General features: G+C 27.7%; 1 protein-coding gene across 1 annotated transcript in view; it reads right to left on the minus strand.

The window, feature by feature from the left end:
- LOC132930121 (neurotrimin-like) overlaps positions 1-27,276 on the minus strand; it is a 171,030-nt gene that overhangs the window by 57,248 nt on the left and 86,506 nt on the right. The window contains exons 3-4 of the mRNA XM_060995802.1: positions 23,200-23,407; positions 14,538-14,696 (exon numbers count right to left, since the gene is read on the minus strand). Of these exons, the coding sequence (XP_060851785.1) occupies positions 14,538-14,696; positions 23,200-23,407 (367 nt within the window). The remainder of the gene's footprint in view (positions 1-14,537; positions 14,697-23,199; positions 23,408-27,276) is intronic.

Genomic DNA, 27,276 nt, shown 5'->3' on the forward strand with positions numbered 1-27,276 from the left:
ACAACAATAGTTGTTGTTTTAACTTTAATAGATAAAAAAAAAAAACAAATATAGTGGCGTATTTTGGCTACACAGGCCGTATAAAATGATAATATTATAAGAGCTCGGGGACTGCATATTAATAATATGTATGCACAGTGAAGCGTATAGCAAACATTAGAGGAGAATAGTTCAGTAACAAAATAACGAGGCCACCTTCGACGGTGACCATTACAAGTCTTTAGTCAAGTAAAAGGGTAATACCTGATGCACTATTGTACACATTCCCCGTTTTCTTAATCCTAAACAAACGGGCGCACGAGCGCTCTAACTTCAAAATGCTATCGTATGGTAATAATTACCATATTGTCAGACCTGTTCGAAACTGCAGCGTATATATTTCATAATGTGTATTGTATAAACAATACGTCCCGTTCCGGGAAATATATACGTATACGGTCTATGGCCGTGTCGTATTAAAATTTAAAAGTCAGACGAACGATACATAAACGTACGTACGCGGGCGACACATATTTTTATACACGCACAATGCACATACAGACTTGAACTTGGGAATAACTTACTGTACACAAGTGTCTTGCAGTAAAGGAGTTTGCTTAAGCGCTCTAAAACTGACTAAACATTTTAGCGTATCATTTTTGCATACGATAATATTTATGCAATATACATATTATTTACATAAAATACTGGAAACCGAAATGATTAAAGTTAAAAATAATATGATTGTTGAATAATACGAAATTCATTTTTAAACGAAATATTGATTTTTTACAAACCAGTAAATAACTACTGTTAACCATTATATCTAAATGTATAAATATTATTATTTACTTTGTATTTTACTATTTAATGCTATTGCAGTGGCGTATTTATTATAGGGGGGGATTGATGATTTAGCAAATAAAAACAAAAAGCTTGATTTCATATCATAATTTGATTATATGTATAGGTATATATAAAATAAACAAGGTGATAAACTTTTTACCTCCCCCCCCCCAAAAAAAAAAATAAGTTGTAAATACGCCACTGTGCTATTGTGTTTCTGACAAAAGATGTACAATATCGTATCTGAGAAATTTCATTTGTCATAATTATTGTTGTTGGACTATAGTTAAAAAGTGTTTATCCGTGCATTATATTATTAATGATGAATCAGAACAAGTAGCTGAGAACTTAAAACCCCTTCTTTTTTGATTGAGTTGTTTTATACATTAATTCATATAATATTATAAGTAGGTACTAATGATTTGAATTAATCAAAAAAACGTAAATATACTTTTTTATCTGCGTTTTTCGTTGAATATCAATACTTTAAAGTTTAAATATATATCATATATTTTTTACTGTATGAAAAAATAATGATATTTTCGTTTCATCTGGCACTGAAATTTTTTTTATCACACTCGAGTCGAACTTAAAGGTGTAATTATTAGTGTAGTGTTTTTAAAAACATGTTAAAACAAGTCTTATAAGTATATAATAATAATATTGTGGTTATTTTAGTAATGGATATTTTCTTTTATATATTAATTTTGTTATTTTCTGTCACGTTCCATTTACCGAATGGTACAAATATTAGGAGGGCGATACTCTCTCGGTAATGACATAGCGCAAACGTACTAAAACTGAAATCATTCACTACGCACAACATAATATAACAATAATAATAGTGATAATTATTGTTATCATAACGCATTCGTATGAACGGTTCGAGTTGAAACGTGCATTAATTCAATAAACTGTCATATTATTATTATTATTATTATTTGATTAGCGTATAGGCGTATAGTATATATTATCTCTGTTTGACGGGACGACGGCGGTGACAAGGCGCCTCCTATATATTATTATTATATGAATAGTAGCTAGTAACGGACTTTGACGACACCGACAACGACGCGACGGCAACAAGCTCTGCTGCACCCTCGTTAGAGCTACTCGACGGGAGAGCTGATACTTGACCCCGACGCGCGTAAAAAGCCGACCATCTCTCTTTTTTTCATTTTTTTTTCCATCCGTTTGATTGACAATCGAAAGCCGCGCCCGCCATTATTGCCTCTCGTCGAAAATATAACAACACACACACGTAAATATTATATATATATTATTATGTAGTTGTTTATATAGATATACGTGTTGCTCCATTATAATATCGTACCGTGGCATTTTGCTAGGGTGGCTGTTGCAAACGGTTAGACCACCGATGACGTTTTATTCCTTATTATTATTTTCAATATTTTAATTTATCTTTAGCGATATTGCGAGTTGAAAAGTATATTTAGTATTCATAATAATTAATAAAAAAATAAAAATTAACAAGCAATTATAGTACAGTGTTATAGAGCTTTAATGTGATTTTTCGTTCTTTTTTTTTTTTACATTATATAGATAATATAGACATATTTTTGGAAAAAATCAAAAACTTCACAATTGTTATTTTTTATGTTTTTACGTCTTACGTATAAGTATTAAAAACAGAAGTTACAGTTTTTTTTAATTTATAAATACGCATTTAATGTTCAGACCAGCGAAGTAATAGACCACAAATTTCCGGCATTCGATATTTTTCTCCACGTTGAAATTATTATTATATCATACTACGTAAAAATGTTTTATTACGATCTATATGACAGAAATTAATGCTTAATGAAAAACTCCATTATTATAATATTCATTTTTAATTTTGCGGTGGTAAAAATATAATATACAGCTTTAATCATCATTACCCACATAATAATAATAATAATAATAATTTTACCAATTGTTCTAAATTCTCCATCACAACAACGTTAAATTTTAACCTATGTGTGTATCTTGAATAGTTAAACTGCACAATAATATTTTTTTTGTCACATGTACCTACATGTTTTTTTTTTTTTTTTAATATTGATTTAACTAACCGCCAACCTATATTGATAAATATATTATGTCCAATAATGTGGAAAAATAAATAGTAATAAATTGTAAGACACGGTATTGAGTGAACTTTTATTCATTGGTAATATTTTATAATTATTTATTTATAATTTTAATGAATCTCGACTCTAGTTTCGAGGGTTACCCACTTTATCTAGTAATATAGCCAATATAGGAGACCACATTTTTTTATTGAAGAGTTAGTATTGAAGATTAATTTGGAATGAAAATGATTGTAATGGAGTCTCGCAAGGTCAATAACAGTCATAATTTATAAACCATTGTGTAATATTATGTTAGTAAAATACTATGGAACATGGAGCATTACATATTTTGGAAAGGTTGGAATGGTTGTCCGTAACTGGTTTGGCTGGCCCCCAAAATTGTATAAGATATAACCAAAGTGGTCTCATGATAGCAACGATATAAACTCATATACAATTTTACTCCGGATTTTGCGGTGGAGATAATTTTTAATTATCATAAAAATTGTGTTAGTCTATAATTGAAAAACGCTCATTAAATCATGTATACGACTGAGTATTGATAGTAGACTGTTCTTTTTTTTTATACTGTATTATACGAGTACGATTTAGGGATTAAGTTTTTAACTATTACAAAATACGACTGCAATTTTTCTCAAACCTCATAGTTTTAGGCATTTTATTATTTAAAACGTTAGTTAAAACTTCCAACTTGTGTATCACTTGTGTAACTGCTTTAAAAATTATATGAAACGATATTATACTGATTCCTCGAAATTGTGGTGTACATTATATAACTACATATTATATCAACTCGGAATAGTATGATCAATTAAATGATAAGCCGGTACCTAACATCAATCCTGAACAAAAAAATATGGGAAAAACTTCTCTGAAATGTAGCAAATGAACCACGAGTATATGGAATCACAAACCTTGTAAGTAGTAAAACCTCGGGCAAGTTTTGTATTTGATTTATTGCGAGTAATAACTGTTTTTCTTTTAGAATATTTTTGACATTTATCTACAATTTTAAATTACAACGATAATCACCATCATATAAGTTGAACATTTTTAATTTTTCATCGATCACGTTTTAGTCAAATATTTAGGGATGTTAAACACATCTTGATAACTTACAACATATGTTAATGGCCTATTTTTATATAATTAATCAATATTATATAGTAGATATACACAGATTTATAAATCCTAGTGTAATCTTATTTTATTATTATTTTGTTTGCAAACAAAACTACACGATCTTTACATATTATTCTAATACGAAATTTTTGATAAAATATTTAGTTACTAGATTTTTTTTTTATATTTTTAATACATTTAAAACATAAAAATAAACTTAATTGTATTTTTACGATAATAAATAGTAAAATAATAAAATATTCACGTGCCATATCATTAGCATTAATTTAAATAGGCACCTATTACCTAATATTATTTTATATTTTAATAACTTTAGAAATTGGTAATTTCAAATTCTATCAATGAACGTAATTCAATAGCAAAAATAATGTAATAAAATCATACGTAAATGCTTATGAATCATACTATAATGATATGTGGTCAACAATTTAATATAATATCAACAATAATAACACGTTTAATGTTTATTTGAATGTTGTATTCAAACATAATATTAAGTATACAACAGAAACGTATATTACTTCGGTGGTATAATTTCATATAATACGCTAGTCGTAAACTCCAAAATAATATTCAACCCTAACCAACCACATATTATTGTTTCTAAGTACAAAATAATGAGAATTGGATTACATAAAAACATATGTATTTTTTGTTATCGTAGGTATAGATAGTAATGAAAAATGTGCAATAAGATAAATGAGTTTTCTGATGAACGATTTGATGCAAGGTTTTGAACATTATAATATGATCATGTTATATATTTTATCTGAAAAAAAAATGAAATGGCTCCGGTTGTTATGGGTTATATGGGTAATGTTAAATATTCATACGCTCGAGCATTAATACAATATGCACATAACGGGCCATAAGTTTTCCGGTTATCAAAGTTCATATAGGTCATAATTAAATAAATTAAAAAAAACATCATACTCACTCCGGACACCAACCGGACGTCAGATTCGTTTTGTTTCATTTACCCACCCTCGGGGGTCTCGGAAATAGGTGTGGGAATAACAGTAAAAGCGAAAAACCCAATGGCTTTTACATGGATGCTATTCGACAACATGCATACATGTATGATATAATATACACACGCCGCTGAGATTACCGCACTCATATATATATTATATAATATATATATATTGAGAGAGAGAGAGAGAGGGAGATGTATCGCAAGCCCTCCGGACGATCCGAAATTACATTAATAACTACACCCTAATGAGCATTGGTAGCTTGGTGGTGGTGTTGTTGGTGGAATATACATATAAAATGTATATTTTTTTTAGCGTTTTGTAAGCCGTTTACTAAAATTTTGCCTAGGGTTGTCGTCGTCGTCGTCGTCGTTGTTTTTATAGGATTGTTACGTTTTTAACATACCTATATCATTTTTCACTACTTCGACCCCAAAAACGGTAATCAGCGGAAAGAAAAATCCTGTGGTATATATATTTTTTTTAATGTAGGGATTATGAAAAAAAAAACAATAATAAATAAATTTAAAAAAAAAACTACCTGGATAATCCCTTGTCCGGTCGGCCCTCGATGTATATTTAATATACCGACGGCTTTGGATTGTGGACATTAATACTTAAATCTCTATGGGAAGCATTAACTTTTCCTTTTTGGAAGAACGCCTTTTTGGCAAAATATAATATAATATTTGTTTACTAAATAAACGTGTAATATAGCATGAAGGTTTGTCATAAAAATGTAAATCACGAGCAACGTTAGTGTTATATAATGTTTTTTTTGTTTTTTTTTTATGTTTGCACCATTGTGTGGTAATTAAAACAAGTACAGCTTTATTTATGGCCAAATTTTATTGATAACTTTTTGAAAAAAAACGATAGCGTTATAAATATTAAATCAACACAAAATTACATTTTTCCCAAGGAACTTAAAAATAAAATTATTATGATATTTATCATGATAAATTTTTTTTTTTTAAATCATTGATTTTTTAATATATCTTATAGAAAATAGCAATATATAAATAATAAATACATCTTATAAGTATATTTTATTATATCTTTATTGAGAACAATCAATGTATTTCATAACATTTGAAAAAAAAATATAATTACAAATTACGTATATAATTTTAATAATAATATTATAAATTCAATTTTAAAGCCTTTTTTATTTTATATTAATTATTCGTAATTAATAATAAAAATAATGTGATGTAGTAATCTAATCAATAACAAAACATAATTTTAATGCTTATAATGTCTACTATTAAACCTAAATAGCATGTACAATGTACATATTTTACATTGTGTTTGAAATCATTCATTATTGGTATGTTTTTTTATGTTCTAATACTTACAACTTTTGTCTCATTATTTATAAATATTATATTATAATATAAGCCTTTTTAAATTTAAATTGGGATTTATTACAAAATATTCTTAGTGAACAAATATTGTAAGATTATCATCTGTAATAATAACTAACAAAGCACTTTTCACTAGTGTAGCACACCGATAATTAAATATTAGGTATTAGCATGACTTTATACGTAATATGATATGCTCACTACCGCTCGAATGTAACTTACTGGAAATTGCTATTTTTTTTATTACCTACGGTAATGTAATATTCTTATAAATATAACATTTTTAAATTGTTTTATTTCATTTTTTTTTACAAAATTGGAACAGCATAATAACATCGCACGATGTTACCGACAAGACAAAAAATTCTGCAAATATACGACAAACACAATTGTTGGTAGGTTACATACGAGACAATTATTCATACAAATTTGTTGATTAATATCCTTTATTCGTGTAATATAATATGTATTATTTGAAAAATAAATAAATATTACAGTTGGTAAATCGTCTTTAAAATGTCGTATTATGACGTCCAAAATCACAAGAAGAAGTTATTATATTATTATTTCGTCTAAAAGAAAAACATAAAAAAAAAAAAAAAAATACAACGAATTAGTATTTATTATTATTGTTATTATTTTTTTATTAATGAAATGTTTACCAACATTATAACATTTCAACCAATTTGCATTTGTTACATCAGAGTAAACATAATGATAACAAACATAAAATGTTGTGAGTGTTAAGACTATACTATAATATTAGTTATTTCATTTTGAGCTCTATACAATTTAGAATGGATTTATTTGGGATGACATCATTAGGGAATAGACTATAAAACATCCATGTAGAAGGAATTAGTGTAAGAAGGATAAACTTTTTTTTTTTTGATTGGGTGTAGTTAACGAAAGAGCTGAACAATTAAATTTAGTGATATAAGTCTTATGATTCACTAGCACAGTTGGAGAGGGTTCACGAGGGACTGTAATTCAACCCTAACTTGAACGCGTGATTTTATATCAAATTATGGCCCATCAGTAGTCTGGGGTATAACACAATTAGAGGTTGAGGAGACATTTAATGACTGAAACTATGATTGAATGGAAATGTTAGGGGAAATGATTCTAAAAATAGAAACTTAGGAGTTAGGGTGCTGGTAGATTTCCCTATCTTATTTTTTTATTTATACATTTTTTCATTGATCGGGATTCCTTTGTACCCGAGAATCTATAAAGAAACATATTAAGATCTAGAATTATTGAAAGATCAAAGAATCTGTGTTTTTTTTTAAATTACTGTTGAACACTTGGCAATGAAATCATTACCAAATACCAGATATTGCTAACCTATGACCTCGTGATAAACAAAATAATCTAAGTTTTATGAGATCGATTAAATTTAATTCACGTATTAAAAAAAAATCTATACTACTACGTATTTTCACATTATTCGCTTATTTTTTAAGTTGCATTAAAAAATAAAACGTAAATGATTTTCACTGATGATTTAATTTTATTTGCAATGCCTACCTATTTTTATATAAGTAAAAATGTTTTTATTATGACCCTAAAATTGTTTTTTAAACACGAATTCTGAATATTTTAGTACGAGTATTTATAATGATGATATTTTCATTCTAAAATATCTTATAATATAAAAAAAAATATTTCGTTTCCTCTTAAGTTGTGACGTTTATGTTACACTTGCTCGCTTTAATATTTTACATATATGTATTGAACTATTATCGACCAATAAATAGTTTGAAAATTATTGTAAATTATAAGTTATTAACTTTGACGAAATTATTCTTACTTTTTTTTATATTAAATATCAATTATTTTTAAAATATTAAATTGTATTCAACTTTATTTAAATTATGTAAATCCAAATGAAAATAAAAAATATAAAAGGTTTTTTACTCTACTTAAAGTCAATTTTAAGTTTATGAACTTATAAATAAGTATATCGCGCACATTGAAACTTTTCACAGTCAAATATAATACCATTGAAAATGTATTGAAAATTATTTGATTAAATCATAAAGATATAATTAAAATGTGTTGAATAATTTAATTTAAATAAACCATTTAAGTTTTAAATTCATGATTCAATTTATTTAATTTTTAATAATTTGGGAAGTATTTTATCTAGTTATAACATTTATAATATATATATAACGAGATGAAGATACAATGCAAAAAAAATATATTAAACATTTAAACCAAAGCCGTAAATACGTTAAACCCGAAAATTATACGAATATGGGTTAGAAATTCCGATAAAGTTTTTTATACTCACCAATCAGCATTCTCGATTTATTTATTCAAAAGTATTGTTCATTATTATTTATATAATATTTTATGTATATGGTACAACAAATTTAATTGTAAACATTTTTTTTTTTTTTTAGATAAATGTTCTGAGTAGCATACAATAGTACACAAAATGTTCAATTAAATTGATTGAACGCAGGTACACATTTTAAAACCAAATAAATTCGATGATTTGAATGAAATTAACTTCAAAAATATGCATTGTCTTAAAATTATAATAATCACTTTATATGGTATTTTGATTTCATTACCTATTCAAAGTCGAAATGCCGGTTGTTGTTAAGACATCGATTTTACAGTAACAATTTATTTTAAACATTTCATACTGATCGCTTATTTTTTGTCATGAGAGTTAGTACTAATGCGTGACAATCCCGTAACAGTCACAGAGAATACTGTAGTCAAATAGTTACCAATGCGAAAAAAATATATTAGTAAAATGGTACGAGACTGAGAAGAGTCAACGATTTCATCTCCTTTGATTGATTCCTTACCTAAGACGGGCGCCAAAGCGTGCTTATCGTAAAAAAACACTATAGAAACAAAATACCCAGGGATTTTCATTGTTCGGAAATGAGTTTAATCGACTCTAGTATTCGTGTAGGTAGGTATATCATACTCCTGCGTATGTGATTGCTCTTGCAGAGTAATTTATTTTAAAAACAATTCCGATATCTATATATCCGATAAAACATTTACCGATAGTAAGATGTCTAGTTTATATCTATTAAATGTGAACACATGATGTAATGCTGCACCGTCATTATTTAACGAATCATCCTACACAAAACGTCTTCTTTTAAACATTTATTTTTTATTTTTATTAAACTTGAATGCATTCTATAATATATTATGTTTTTTGTAGCGTAACAATATGGCGGTACAAAAAATATCGCTTCGTTGTTATTATTATAGCGCAGAATACGAGAAGACTTGGGGTAGGCAGAATTCAATTTTCACTAGACAAATTTGAGTTTTTAAATGTAAAGTTAGACTTGAAAATTATAATTTTGCTTAAAATTGTTGTGTCTCTTTGAAAATAATAACATGATACACGATGTGTATACCTATATTTAATATTGTATATTTTGTCCGTTGGTGTATACAAAAATATCGTTTTTAAGTAATTGCGTTTAAAAAAAAACTAACTATTAAAATTATGCTGTCATTAACTGTCAACGGTTAGGTTATTGATTGTGTACAAATTATTAATTATTATAATTTAACTATTATAATATTATATTTGTGTGTGATTCTACTGAATAACTCATTCTACTCAATTTCCGTGAACTTTCACCTCGAAACCTTTAAAATGATCACAAATCACAATAAATTGTTCAATTCAATTATGTTTTCGAATAATTTCAATGTGCGTCATTTGTGATCACGTGGTTGTCTCATTTTTACTAAGTAAACAATGTGCCAGACATTACTAATAAGTAATACTGGAAAATATTTTTAGTTATTGTAATCAGTATAATCACTAATAATAATAATAATAATAGTATATTCTGATAATAGTGTCAGATTTATAATTTTTACCTATATTCGGTGATAAAATATTTAACTGCTTAATAATCTACGTCTTAAAATAATATCTTTCTCTACTAATTATGTGATACAAGTATATATTAAGTATAAATATTATATATTTATTATTACCATTTAACATAATTTTCAAAGTGTGATAAAAATTCTATAAGTAATTATTATATCGTTGTATATCTACAGCCTACACCCTTTGATAATATATCATTGCCCAATTTAGACAATCTGAACAATTTTAACTTTTATTATTTTGATCTTAAATAGTGAATCTTCATGTACGTACCAACGTGAAATGAATAAAATTAAACATGTACTGTTATTACAATGATAGTTGTCCAGTAATAATAATCATTTATCCACTAACAATAACACGACTGTTATTAAACTGTTTTTTAAGTATTATTATTTTAGTGAATACTTTTAATATTCATGAAAACCATTAAACATAACATTATTATAATAGTTAACAATCACTGTTGCTATTTTTCAGTATTTCAAAAAAGAAGTATCAATCTTATAACCACTACCTGCAATATCGTGATTTTAGCGTTTGTGTGTCTAGAAAAAACTTAAAATTGTATGCATTAATAGGAAAATAAAGATAAATAATTATAAATTATGATAATAATATGAAATAAAATACGCCAAACCATACGTTTTCTTGATTTCAATTTCATAGATACCTATAAAGTTATGAAATCTAAAATTAAAAACATATAGAACTCGTTATAAAAAAACTGAATATAAAAAATATATATAAATGTTTGTTTTCAGTCATTCAATATATTATTATAAGAGATCCATATTAAAATTACGATTTTTACGTTCGTCAATCAGTACTTTTTAAATCTACTCTAAAACGATATACGTTTACTCGCATATTACAAAAACAAACAACCGATAAAAAAATAAAGACAAGAAGCAGACACTCAGCAAAGTCTTGGCGCTATGTAAAATGTAAACATAACTTGTTTAGCCGTTAATTTGATGTACAAGTTCTGTGTACTAGTCACGCTTCCTTGTGTTTATATGTGTATCTATTTGATTTTAATTACTTTTCACTATATTCTAGTACATCGTGCATTAGACAGTTGATTTAGTGTTGAGAAATATGAGTGTTCGTGCAAACTATCATTATTGTTGCTGATGAAGTAAAATGTTTGACAAATTCTGAAGGCTCTTCAAATATTTATGTCATAGAACTATCAAACTAAGTAAAGATGGATTAATTGTTTCGTTAACGTTGCTAAATAATTTTAATATTTACATAAATGATAAATTAATAACTATTTTATGGTTCAAAAAATATGTTCGCAACTTTAACTTGAGTTGATAATGTTATATAAATTAGTGTACAGAATTTTAATTTATAACAAATGACATAATATGCCGGAAGAATAAAGAACAAAATACATAATATTCAATGTTTTATGTGAGTCAAGCGTCTATATGAATTTTGTTTATGTCAAATGTAATCATATTTATATTTTATAAATATAATTTATTTATTCTTGAGATAAAGTAAAATAGTGATTAAAATGAAGAATCATACAGAAACATACGTAGTTATAAATAATTCGATTGGGTACTATATATTATACGCCTTTGCACAGTTTTTTTTCATATACCCACGTAAATAAATTTCGTGATCAAATAAAAGTACGATTTTATTTAAAAAAAATATGGTTTTAAACTATTATGTTAATTTTTAATTATTTTATTTTCCGTAAAGTTCTATAGGTAAAACGATTAATCGAACTCTAAACATAGAACGATAATATGGTTGCAATACAGTGTTAATACAATACATGTTATATCATTAATACTGTCGTTACTTCCTTAGATCAAAATATCAGTATACTTTAAACTAAAGAATGTATAGACAATTTAATTAATTTACCATTAATAAATACGATGAAAAAGGAATATTTGGTCACAATAAGGTTCAAAACCAAGTAATCTATAATAGCTAACACTTGGAAAAACAAATAACACTTTTAAATTATAACATGGTGCTATAAAGTACCCAAGTCATATTCTAAGTTTTATAATTATATATTTTCATAACAAAGATATTTGTATATAATAATTTTCTGTCAATTCCAAATTTGGAAAATAATTACTTAAAATAGTTTCTACTTCGACCATAATACACGACTAACACTGGCAAGTTATTAGTTATTAAAAATAAACAATTATTATAATATGATGTAGCAGGGCAATTAATTAATAGGTAATACACGTTTTGAATTCTGAGTATAAATGGCAATTAGTTATGCTTAAAGTGCCCTTAAGGATTAGACCGCAGTAGCTATAAATTGATGAGTACCCGTTTTAATACTTTGTGTGAAGTCAAGTATAGAAAAGGTTAGCCTGCTTTCTACGATAATAGGACCACAAACTGTACACTAACTAGTTATTAATGTCGTGTACACTTACTTCATCGAACACAATAATAATATCATACAATCTGCATTAGTAATGAATTATAATTATGGGTCAATATGTAAGTTTTCCGTTCAATGAACATAATCACGCGTCACCGGATCAACAATCATGTTTTGTTGTTCGGTTGATCAGATCCATGGACATTTGGAATGTAGATAGATAGATACGTAATATTGTTTTAGTTAGTTTTGAATTTTAACTACATTATACTAGCTACTCACATTTCACATAATGCTCTAAACAGACGCTTGAATTTTATTTCTGTAAATAAATTTTATGAGTATGGTAATATTTTTAGTTTATATTATTTATATGATTCCAAGCTTGTATAACTGTAATTGTTCCTAACTTGTGCTAAACTGACGTTTATCATAAAAACACAAGTAAGTTAACAAATTACAAATTCACAAGCTACTTCTCACAAGTTGACTTTGATCTAATGTATAATATTCTGAAGACTGTAAAATGAAAATAATATATTATTATGTACATTTTTTTTTTGTTGATCGTCAATTAGATTAAGTACTGTTATTTTGTTGTCTAAAAAAATATATAAAAACAAAAATTGTGTACAGTAAAAATTGTAGTAGGTATTATCTGTTATTTTTTGGTATACGTGGTTTTTATTGTATCGACGATAAAGTATAATTAGTCTTATTAATTAGCAGACATAATTTCAAGTCGTTAAATAATATTTATACTCGTAGATTATATTTTATTATTTTGGTTAGTTAAATGAGAAGGTATACATCTTTTAGTTACTTTTTGTCGTAAACAATAACTTAGAAAATCGTATCAAAAAAATTCGATGACTAGCATTACTTGATGAAAAACTAATCATGACTAAAAAACATAAAACTTCAAACTATCTTTCAAGCATTACTAAAATTGCCAGATGTGAGCTAAACGAATAGTTTTCTTAAGTTCATATCCCTTCTTATTGCAGTACATTTTATTTGATTATGTTTGAACTATCGGGCAAATAAAAAAAGCCTTTTTTTGATACAGATGAAGAACTTGAATAGTTTATTCAAATTGAAGCATGTAAAATAAATTTAATCGTTTAATTTTCTAGTTACACAATTTCATTATTGACGTGATTTTCGTGTTTAAAATTTGGAAATATTAATACTATTATTTAACGTAAAACGCATTCACTACGAGAAAATACAAAAGTATTATGTAAATATATTTTTGTTAAAAATTGCATTATTAAAACAATAAAATATAAAAGAATGTGATTTGTGATTTATCGAATGATATTGTTGTTAATTTATGAATAAAAATTATTGTATTCCCATGAAAATATGTATGGAAAATATAAATCGCGTAAAATATTGATCACATTCACCAAAAATGACATAAAGTATTTTATGTAGTACACGGTATATTTTACCATATTATGCCTTATACAGTAACGACTACACACAATTTTGATAACGACAGTAAACTAGTTACTAGTTAAGAGTGTTTTGGCAACCTTTAGGTATTCCGATGATTGCATACTCTTAAATCATGCATTATAATCATAAGCGTCTACCAAATAATAATAAATAATAATATATTATAATATATGATGTTCGTGAGAGCTAACGACGATGATTTTAAACATTATATATAGGTAACTATCTATAACGTTATATTGTTACATAATATCACATACCGCCATCGAACCACCGATCAACCATGATTATTATATGCATAATATTACGTATTATTATTATTTAATAGCTGGCTATATATTATTATATATGCACCTAATGTAATATGTATTATATACTACATAGGTTATTGATACAGACCTTGTTGGCTGCGTTCCAGACGTATAAGATCGGTTCCTTCTTTGCGCCACGTGATGTTGGGCGCCGGTGATCCCGAAGCCGCGCATCTCAGCGACACGTTGTTGCCTTCGCGGACGTTCATGTCTGTGCTCGTTGGATAGTCCAAAATGTCCGGAGGAACTGAAAAAAATGTGATTTTTTTTTTTAAACGAAACAATTTACGTTAAATCGGATTACTGTAGTAAAAAAAAAAAGCAAATAGTCGACTAAAGATATTCGTCCGTAACTTGACCGTAGGATATTTCCGAGAGCGTTAAGATATTTGATTTAAAAGCAATCGTCGCATCCAAGCCATGATTCCGAATAGAACTAGAAAAAATCTAGCTACTTGACATTTTTATAAAAGTCTTCAACGATTGTAAGTGTATTTTTTTTTGTTTTGAAGAAACTATTGAAAAAATTGATAACACCGCCAGACCCGAATGTCAACCCCGAAAATGGTTACTAATGAAATTTTATCATGATTCGTAGTGCCCAATAATGTGTTCACAGAAAAAAACTAAGAAAAACATAAATGTTTACTATTAGGTATACTCGATATAAATATATAATATATATATAGATATTTGTAGTTATAGACAAGCACGGGAGACAATGAAGACAGAGAAAGAAATAGTCAACTTTATAATCCACTATTACTCTTCAACGGCGGCGGAATAGTGTAAGTGCCGTACGGTCCATTGAAACCGTTTATATATCTTTTTTTTCCAACTTCATGATTCATTAAATCTTTTGTCGCTCTCTCAGCATAGTAATCGCCCTCCATTGCTGTTTTAGAAGAGACCAAATTGCGGTGAAGAGGTATGTGTGTGTCCGTGTGCGTGTGTGTTTGTGTATGTGTGTGTGCATGTGAAAGGGTGGAGGAAAAGTTTCGTTGCGAGTGTATAATGACAAACCCTCCAGCGTAGCAACGGTGGCGGTATCAAACTGATAAATCGACTTTGGTGACTTTTTTTTCCCTTTTTCCGCTCCCCCGATACACCACCACCCCAAACCACCGGGCAAACGTTTACTTTTCTTTCTCCCATAAACTTGTCACTCAAGAACCCCTTCAGTGGCGCGTATAATTCGATTTTTATTTATATTATATATATAATATTATGTATAAAACCGCGACGGACTTTTTATCCGATTACTTACGAAACTGGATTCCACCGCCGCCACTGCCACCACAGACACTACCAGCAATATAGCTTTTTGCTAGCAGTTGGTTTTGTTTCGATTTATTTTTTTCTCATTTTTATTTATATATTTTTTTTACCTTTATCCTTTTCACTCTCGAATCAAAAAAGTCTTTTACGCGCGTTAATTGAATACGATATAAACGAATGTCAAAACAAAATAAATTCGACGATATTTTCCCCGTTATGCTCTTTCAACAATACCTTCGTTATATTCACGTGATATATAAAAAACTATTTGTCAAATATGGAAATAAATGCTTATTGAAAAATATTTAATAATACTATTTAATTATATGCTCATATGAATTAACAATATTTTCAAATAAAAATTAAGACAATATAAGTTTTTAAAATTTATTTTAATAATAATTAACAAAGGAAAATAATAAACAAAGAAACAAATTGTTTGTATTTTAGTAAAATGTATAACAATACATGTTTAAATTTACTAGGTACTTTAAATTTTAAAAATATTCCGTAAATACGTTATAATGCACCTATAAGTATCCAGAACTGTTATGGAATGCAATATAGGTAGGTAGTACCAGCTTGTATTCTGCCCCAGTGAGTTGAATCATATTAAAATTGTATACGGAATATCATATAGGCAATATAGAGGCATATAAACATTTTTTGAGACGTCATATTTCATTGTCTATCGTTTTTAAAAATTTAATATTTTTTTCAATTTTAATTTTCTTAGCAAATCAATAATGTTTAAGGTCAGCATAATTTGAAAACTACTGATTTTAAATAACCACGGGAAAAAAGTCAAGCTATACTACGTTGAATTTTCATTCAAATATTCAATATATCTCAAGACCTGATCCAATTCCTCAAAGATGTATTATGTAAGTATATTTTAACTTAGTAACAGTAGAAGTAACGTAATGTAATAGATCTTAATAATCATATTTGAATATGATATTTTTTTATAATTTTTATCTGATTGTGAGTGATTTTTAATAATAAACATCGTTCAAATTAAACCTTTTGTAATTATATAGTTATATAGGTTGTATTTTGGAAAATGTTGATTACAATTTTAAACTTGTCACATAAAAAAGGTTTATTTTCATTTTATTTTATTTATTTTGATTTAAAGCAATCTTTTGAATAATTTAAAAAAAACATGTATGTATGGGAATATAACAATATAGGGTATTGAATTTAGCGGCAACATAAAATGTTTTCTTTTTTATAATTTTAATATCGTTACTATAAAATATAACTAATTATTTAATTTAATTTAATAATATAAAATAAAATCACGGATTCATCATATTATGATGCACTATTTAACATAATAAAAATATATCTACTTTTTAAACAAGATATAATAACAATAGAAAATAATATATTTTAAAATGTACTCGTTTTCTGAACATAAATACAAATACTATTTGTATTGAATGATACATTTTAGTAAAATCTTCAATAGGTATAGTGTAATCTTCAAAAGATTAATATAATGGTGTGTTTATATTTCACATTATTATAAAAGTATAAATAAGATGGACTTTTGTCTTTTAACTTAATGTATTTTTAATAAAACGAGAAAGATTTTTATTTTGCTCTTATCTTCAACACATTTACTTTTTGCAGCATGGATAAATCAGTGATCTTATGGGAAAATATATTTTTTTAATTTAAATTTAAAAGATAAAATAATCTTTATTCATGGAAAATGTAATACAATTTTATTTCGAATCGTAATTGTTATTGTTTTAAATTTAAATTTATGCAATCATTAATTTTGGAACATTAAAAAGTGAATGGTATAATATTAAAATGAACTGTTGTAGTATTTTTTAATTCGTATAGAGATATATTTTAAATTATATAAATTTAATTTAATATTATCAATATATTTAATTCATAAAAACTTACTCTAAGATTTAATTTACTTTTTTTTATTTACGATACATTTTCTTATTGAAAATTATGATAACTTTATATATTTAGATGTAAAATATTAAAGGATAACGATTGTGATCAGAGAAAAACAAATGTATATGAAAGACAATGTACATAAAATCATAATTATAGCTCCTTTCAATTATTTGAATCATTAGATTTAATCCTCAGTTAAATATAGAATAACTGGTTGTAAAATTGTTATTAAAATTAATGATGTATGTACTTCATTAATAAATTCATTTATCCAGAAGTTTAAATACAATTTTAGGTAAATGATGTTTTTGATTTGTTGTTAACTACAGCACAAAACAGGTTTATCAGACGAGTTCTTGTTATATTATAACCTACCTAGGGGTCCGCAAGAAGGTATTTGGGGGTCCCCGAAAAAAAGTGTGATGGTGGAAAAAATGAAAATTGTTGTATTTAATTGAAATTATCAAACTTATTTCGTAAATTTATATCTATCTTTTACGAAAATATATGACAAGTTGGCATTTGGGGGTCCATAAAGTAGTGGTGAGTGGTCAAGGGGTGCGTGAATGAAAAAAGGTTGAGAACCACTAATACTTGTTTTAAAAGAAATTACTGAAATATATCATCGTTTTAAAGTGAGTTATAGCTGTGTAAAATATTACAACTTTAAAACGATAATATCAATAAAAGCATATGACATTGTCTAGATAATATTTTTACCTTTAAATTGAGACACGCATCGATTATGCAGACGATTATATTTTAAGAATTACACACAATCATTATTATTTTTTTCAAGGGAATCCCAAAATCCCAACTCAGTATCATATTGTAACAAACATTAAGAGTTATAAATTATATATTACGCCGTGGCAGGGATAATTTTGACACGTGTTCAGGAATTTTAATTCGACCGCGAAATAAGACCCCGTGTCAGTTTGAGGTTCGGATAAACCACAGTAGTGTGCATTGCTACATTTCTACGACGGGAGCATTGGCCTTTTGGCGATCTCTATCTTTATTAAAAACGTTTTGAATTCCGCATCGATGTAATATTACATCGCCATATGCACTTATAACACATCATTTTATACATACATATATATATATTCGACAAGTCTATTAAAACTAACACTGCGCGTATAGTGTGGTGTAAAAGACACGTACACACATAAATAAACGTAACGATAAATGACCGTCCACTCTACGGCGGCGACGGAACCGACGAAGCGTTATAAATGAATAAACGATAGTTCCTCTTGTGTATAAACGTGTGCATTGGCGTGTGCGCGCAAGTTACAAGTCGTAATTAAGCCCCCCCGGCTGCAGTGCGTAAACTCTCGATGAACTCTTCGATCCACCTCCTCCCGCCGCCGTTCCTAACTTGTGTATAATATTATTGTGTCCTGTTCCAGTGTATACAAACAAACACACGCACACACCGTATTCGAGTCTCCCAATAAGATGCAAATGAGAGGCATTGTGGTTTTCCGCAAAGAGCCCTCTGACCCATTTAACGGATACCGTAGCTGTATACTCGGATGGCAGTTTTGCGGCGGTAGGGGTAGACTCGCGGTAGAAAAGGTGGTCTGGGTGTACAAAGTGTGTGAATCGGCGGCGGTGACCGGGTGAAGGCAAATATATACACTATATACAGTGTATATTATATATACGTATGCGTATGCATATAGGCGGCAGCCAATATAAGACCCCTCTCGGGTACATGCGCGCATACCCTTGCAAACGTCAAAAGCTTGTGGGCCCCCCAACAGAGGATACATACACACACACACACACATATATATATTTAGTGCGGGATCGGACCACCGAGCAGGAAGTGTGCATGCGGTCTACACGCGGGGAGAGGAAGTGAGGGACACAGATTGGCTTTTAAGTCCTTTGCAAACGGATGGCGCGAGCGGTCCACTGCCGCTGCTATATAGCACTCGTCGCGTCTCATAATATATGTGCCGCAAGCGCCGACATCGCTTCGGATATTTCATGCGCTCCAAACTGAACCGATTTTCAAAACTCCAAAAATTATATTACAATGCGCGTTTTTTACTACAATAAATCGTTATATAAAAATATTAACTGATAATCTGGGGCAGTTAACAAGAGGCAACAAGTGCACTTCTCCTATGGCGATGACGAAACGAATCCGATTTATAAATATTATCACATTATTAGCACGCGCATCGCATAAATATTATATGATATACATATAGTGATGGCGATGACGATGTCGGTGGAAAGCAGACCGAAAGTAATTTTAATTACTATACGAATGCACGCCAGACGATGACGTTATAATAACATAATATATATAAACATTATTAGATGATTAACGTCGATGACGACCGAGGGAATGGCGAGACGGTCACCGTGTAATAATTTATACCAGCGACTCGCGACGATGGCCTTACAACAAGTGACATATTATTTAAAACACTGAGAGTGACAACCGCATAATGTATTACAGCCACCGCACTTCGTTCGATGGTACCCATATTACAATGAAAAACGTGTGTTTACACGCAAACGGTAGTTACGAAAAAACATAGTTACACGCATGCGTTATTGATTATAATCACCGCGAACAAAAAGCACCATTTACCTAATATATCATATAGAATTACAAAATAAGTACGTCATGTTATTATTGACCGTGGATGAGACCATAATCGTAGTTCTTGTTTAAGTATATTTCAAGTAAGTGTCTAAACAAATTTGAATGAAAAAATATTTATACATTTAATTGTTTACATATTTAATTATATTTTATAAGGGTTAGATTTTTGTATATAAATACAATTGTTATATTATAACAGTGTTTAAATATTTTAAATTGAACAAATACAAAGTCAACAAATTAATTTTATTGGTATAGAGCATTTTTTTTTTAAATGTATTTTTCATACATACCTCATATTATATAACTAAATACTCAACAATGAACAAGTATACCTAATAGTCAAATTATATAAAACAAGTGTGTTTACATAGTTATAGTTGAACGATAATATCATAACATCGTAGTTGTCGGAAAATACTAAAGACACGGGCTCTATAAAAATATATGAAAATATAACGCATTTTGAAACAACAAAAAAAAAAGGTAAGTAAGTGTGTTAAATTTGAATTCAATTATAAATCGTTGTAAAAAAACGATTCTGCGAGGAGTCGATCTGTCAGCTTATTACTAAATATATTTCAAGATATGTTTTTTGATATATGAAGCTATTAGTCATTTATTTTACTTTTAGTATTACGGTATGTTGATATACATTTTTCAAAAAATATTACAATTTATTATATCATTGATACTTAATTATATATATTTATACCATATTATATTAACTAATATTAATCTAAATTTAATAAAATCTTTCTTTAAATATTCTACACCATAAATAAATTTATAGTATAAAATATAAATAAATAATGTATCTTAAAATAAATAAAAAAATCTCATTGGTTTTAGGTTTTAGTGAAATTTATAACAGGCACTAGGTACTATAGTACTATACTATACGTAAAAGTTGTAAGTTCCTATGAATAATGTTTTTAAATTATGAAAAATAAAAACCATTGTTGTTATCTTTAAATAAGTAATTTTGTCAAAATTTAAACTTAAAATGTTTATAAAAAAAATAGTTGTTACATTTTAAGTACAAAATATTTTGCATTTTTTTTTAATTTTGACGCATTTCATCAAAATTGTAGCTTAATGCGTATAAACATTTTTTTTATTATTATTATTTTGATCCAAAAAAAGTTGTTATCGACATTCATAAAAAAAGAAAAAACTTAGGAAAAAATTGATAATTTGGCATAGATGACCTATAATATAATGTTTATAAATGACCTATAAATAGCACAAGATGGTTTAAAATTATTTTTAAAATTGTATACTATTATAATAAAGATGATAGTATAAACATTATGTGAATATTTCTAGTATCTCTATTATTATTATTATTATTATTATTATTATTTTTTTTTTTAGAATACGTTAAAATAACAAAAACTGCTTGTAAAGAAATAATTATTTTACTAGTGAATATCCATTTTTAAAAAACTTAGAACTTCAAAGGCTATAAAAAATTAATTTTGTTTTCTGATAAATTTTTTTTTTTTAGATTGAAAAACATAAAGAATCTTTTTTAAATTTTTAAATCTTATGTATAAAAACAAAATATGTTATGAATTTCGAACTACGAAATAATGTGTTTATTTTTAATATTTTGATGAACTTCGTCAAAATATTGTGTATAATATATATTTACGATATTTTTTTGTAGAAAAATTAAAAACTAATAAAGAGCTTTGTACATTTTTAAACATTTTTTCCCAACATATTTTTTTTTTTAATTCTGATAAATAATTTTTGTATTGTATAAATTATTATACATCAATATCGTCAATATCAAAATTCAAAATTTTAAGTCATACTTGGGGTTTGAAAATTTTTTGGAATTCTAACAAATATTATTTTATTTAAAATTATTATAAATGCTTAGCTTTTATTAATTAAATTTACTTTGTTGAAATTTGTTTGTAGTACGACTATACACTATGAACATTTACTTTCAAATGTTTTGTATATTTATACGTAACTTTCGAAGCGAAGGGTATAATATAATACAACCCCTGACTGTAAAACTGAGTAGTATTGGATGGAATAAAAGCGAAAACGAAATCATTTCAGACGAGAATAGTATATTTTGTAACTGTGGAAAACGCGTAGTAAATAAAAACCGTTAGCTATAAATACGTACTTACGCATATACAGTTGAGTAGGATTCAGTGATGCTCTATATAGGTATACATAACACGGTCATTGGGGTATTTTTCCGGCAGCGGTTATATTACGATACCCAATACTTGCGGTTTCGCCGCGGGAACCGTAAAAAATGCAAACATTGCGAGTAGCAGTCATACTACATTATACTGAGTAAAGAGTGATGATAATTTTCCGATACATTAATTTTCTCTTTTAAACAGCAAAAAAGTTAAAATGACTGATACATTAAATTTTAGTCACCCTATATATTTTATGGTGATACACTATAGTGATGCAATTACCGTACAATTTTTTCCATGTATTAGTGTGTCATATTTTTGCTCAATAAATTTACTATGAACTCTTGCATTTAATAATATTTTTATCGTTAATATATCGAAATAATAACCAGGAATATTAATATTATATTATTGCTATAATAAATACGTATATTAACAAGCATTATATTATTCACTACCTAGTACCCAGTATTATCTAAATTTATTATCTATAATGATACTATTATGTTCCGCGTTCAGGTATACTCGTGAACCAAGTATTACTCTGTGTACACGGAAACAATTGAAATTAATGATCATTCAATATGATATATTATCATCGTGAACGGTAAAAAAAAATTACCAAGTAAATCAATATCGGTGAAATTTACAGTGAAAATTTACCGAACTTTCGTCTTGAAGCATATAATATAACTACTACATTACACTATTACGATAATACGCGATGTACTACGACTTACCGACGATGTCTAAGAAGCCCAGTTGACTTTTCATCGGGTCCGTGTTTATCTGACACATGTACCATCCCTTATCGGACTCTCTCACCTCCTTGATGTGTATGTGCCACGTTCTGTGGTCCGAGTGCGACACACCGATCCGGTGGTTTTTCGTGATCACGTGGTTGTGGATGGTCAATATGGTCTGCGTGTCCACCCGTAACCAAGCTACCTATAGAACATAGATAAAAAAAAAATCCGTTAAACGACATGAAAAAAAAAACAAACAAAATACGTCGAATTGGGGAACAAAACGAAAAATAAATCTATTCCACACGACCGGCGGTGACGTGGCACGATATGCCGGTGGAGGTGGCACACACGCGTGCTGCAGGCGACATCCGACGTATACATGTATAATATCTAATATCTACATAGACGACGGGTGGGTGGGTAGGGGTAGTCGTCGGAGATATATCGCCTCCGTTCGGTGGCCCGGTGAATAATGCTTATGATGTACTCGTCCCCGGCGAGGTTAACCGTCAGCCGAACATTATGCCCACAATAGGCTGTCCCTGATTAATAGCTGCGTATACCTGTGCTTAAGCGCACAACACTTGTTGTAGATCCGTCAAAGAAAGTCTATGGCGGTAAAACGGCTGCGGCGGCGACGGCGACGGTGGCGGGCACGTATATACGCGCACACAGCCGCCGCTGTGCCGTCGGGGTGGCATTAGTGTGATTTATGTACGCGCGACACTGCCGCCGCGGTAGAGACGACTTTGATTTGTGACAAATCGCAAACGACCCTCGGGACTTATTATTATATTATACATATACATATACACATATATTATGCTTGTGTGTGTGCGCTTATAAATAATATAGAAGAGCCCGGCGGCGATGACGGTGACTATCGAATGGGTTGACGTGTATTATATTATATTCTGTGGTTTCGATCGTTCGTCTTTGCGGGACGGTGTGTTGAGTACTTGAGTGCCCGCGCCAAGAAATATTAATATCTCCGAGAGAGAAGGTAGTTTGTGAGATCGTATGCGACCGGGACCGGTTTTTCTCTGAAAAAGTCGACGCTAATGCCAAACGAATACGTACGATAACAATATTAAGCTTACAAGTGCGATAATATTATATAAGTATATGTACGAAATGTTCTAAGTATTTAAAAAAAGTATATCAGTTCAGTTTTTATTCAAAAATCGTGTTTATAAAATAAAATGGTTCTTTTGAATTCCTAGCGGAGCAATGATTGTTTTACAGATCAAACCATGTGTGTTTTTAATTTTTTTTACCAATAGTTATCTAATAATTAACTTTGATGGAGGTTTATTGCAGAAAATTGTAATATTAGTATTAAAATAATTGTTTGGTAACCTAAGTTATCAACAAATTAGACCATATTCGCTCAGAAACGTTTTATCGCCGTAATCAATGATTTACCATTGAATTAAAATTTAACATATCCATTACAGTGCCTAATCAATGGCCAGGCACACTCGATTTCTAGTTTCTATGGTACAGCAGAGTGGTTACCTGGTTTAGCTCTTTTTAATTCTTGAATGGGTACTGGGTTAGTACATGAAACATTAATGATATTAGGTGAATCAAGAATAACTAAATGGTGTATTTTATTTCATTATTAAAGTTCAAACATTATAGGTACATCACCCGTAAAGGACACCGTTTTACTTACACTAAGGAACTATTTTTAATTGTGTTAATTTAAATGGGATTTTTATCACTTGATAAAAAATATTAAATGACATTAGTTGTCCGGTTTTCTAGAAAATAAATAGTTTTGTTATTTTGCTATGATAATTATAGAGTATAATTTATGACTGATTTTTAATCGCATTTTCAGTTTGTGAAACTTTAAAAGTCGAATTATATTAATATATTATTCAAAATGTTTAAGAAACAACATATTACTGTTTTATAAATAATTTTGTTTGTCTTTTTTAAGTTTACAAATTGAATAATAATATTTCAATAAAAAGCTAAAGCATATTTTAGTATAGGTATTTTTTTTTAAACACAAGACGATATTAAATTTTCACATGAATAAATTTAAACAAATTTTATTAAGTTAAAAATATTTTTTCTATTTCATTTTTTAAAAATTAGTTCATGTTATAAATTTTGTATGTATATTATATGAAAAATAAACTAGTGCAAGGACAATATACAGTGAGTAAATATTTTGTCAATGTTCTTTTACCAGATATTATAAGATATATACACGAAAAAAAAATAAATAAAAATACACAAAGTCAACCATTAATTTTCATTTAAGTACTCGTGTCTAAGTTATTTCAAAAACAATAATTTTAATTTTATAACTATACAAAAAAAGCTCAAATTACATAAATAACTATAAAAATAATTGAATAATATAGTTATATTATTATAATACTAATAGACGTTATTTTAAAGATGTTATGAAAATAATAAATACAACTTGTTACACTTCTCGGTTAATCAGACAATAATTGTAATAGTTTTATTAAACCCCAGTACAAACGATGATATGTGATTTCAGTTACAATCTTTACTATATTATAAAATAAAGTATTACAAAATGAAAATTTGATAAAATATATCATATAAATATAAATATTAAATATAGTATTTAATTAAAAAAAGATCTTCCCTTAAATATTTTAAAATTAATTTTAAATATTATAATATCCATAATAATTTAACACATTTTATTATAGAAATGATTTCATTAAATACGATTGGATACATACTAAAATTAATTATCTATTCAATAGATCCGAAAACAGCAAAAACAACAATAATTATAATTGTATAATACCTAATATTCTGTCATAATTATGTCAATAAAACCTGAAAATTGTGTTTATAATGAGTAGTTTTAATTTTCATCAATTTTATATTTATTAGCTAGCCGATACTTGTATAAAATAATGTCCAATCGTTGCGAAAATAAAAAAATAAAATATAGGTGCCATGACTGCCATGTATGTTTGAATTTTTAGGCAATGGTTTAGAAACTGTATGATCACTGACATCTATTTTCTACGAAGGCAAAACTGCTTAAATGAGAAATAAAAACTTTCTGTCAAAACTAACACTTCTATTTGGTACAAAACTGAAAAAAATGTGGTTAATGTTAGTGCGATGGGTCACGGAACCATTACTTCTGCTCTTCCGAACCACCTACTACTCCGGACTATCAACGAATGCATTAAAATTTAATTAAAACCAACTGTATATTAACACATTAATAAAAAAAAATAATGCATTTTATATATTTTTACTATTATGTCTGTATGGCTATATATGAATTAAAAGCAACTTCAAGAGTATATTATTATTGTTCCATTGAAAAATTATTTTGGTTATATTATTTTTAATTTTAATATCATATAGTTGGAGAGTACGAGTATACTATAGACTACCAATTGTATACAAATAGAAATTTACACGTCATGATAATGAACGTAATAATATTAGCAATTTATTAACTTGATAGGTTTGTAAGCATTTCTCAGATTTATAATTGAACAAAATAAATAATGATAATTAAATGGAAAATTCAATATCAAAATATATTAATATATTACATAAATTAAATAAATAAATGAATTATAATTTAGTATATTAATTAGGTAATTATTTAAACACAACTCCTATTTTATAATTTAAAATATTTTTATTTTCAACGTTTTCGGTGTAATTTTAATTTTTTTTATTTAATGATTAGAATAATATTATTTATTTTAAATCAATTTAATCATTTTAAATTTTAAATCTTAGCTAATAAATAAATTTTAAAATAAGTTCTTATAGCATTTCCACAAATAAACGTAGGTACTATACGGAAAGAATTACAACAATGTAATAAAGGACTCTATTATTATCTTTATTTATACGAAATAACTCACTACTTAAGAAGGGTAATATATTATATACTGAATGAATATTCTGTTGTACAAAAAAATATTAAAATATTTAGATCTAGCTAAACACATCGACGATTAACCGTTATACAAGGATACAACTGTAAACGTTATAAATAAATAAAATATAACGTAAAAACGAAAATTCTTTATCTTT

The sequence above is a fragment of the Rhopalosiphum padi genome, chromosome 4 (genome assembly GCF_020882245.1).
Source record: "Rhopalosiphum padi isolate XX-2018 chromosome 4, ASM2088224v1, whole genome shotgun sequence".
Lineage (NCBI taxonomy): Eukaryota > Metazoa > Arthropoda > Insecta > Hemiptera > Aphididae > Rhopalosiphum > Rhopalosiphum padi.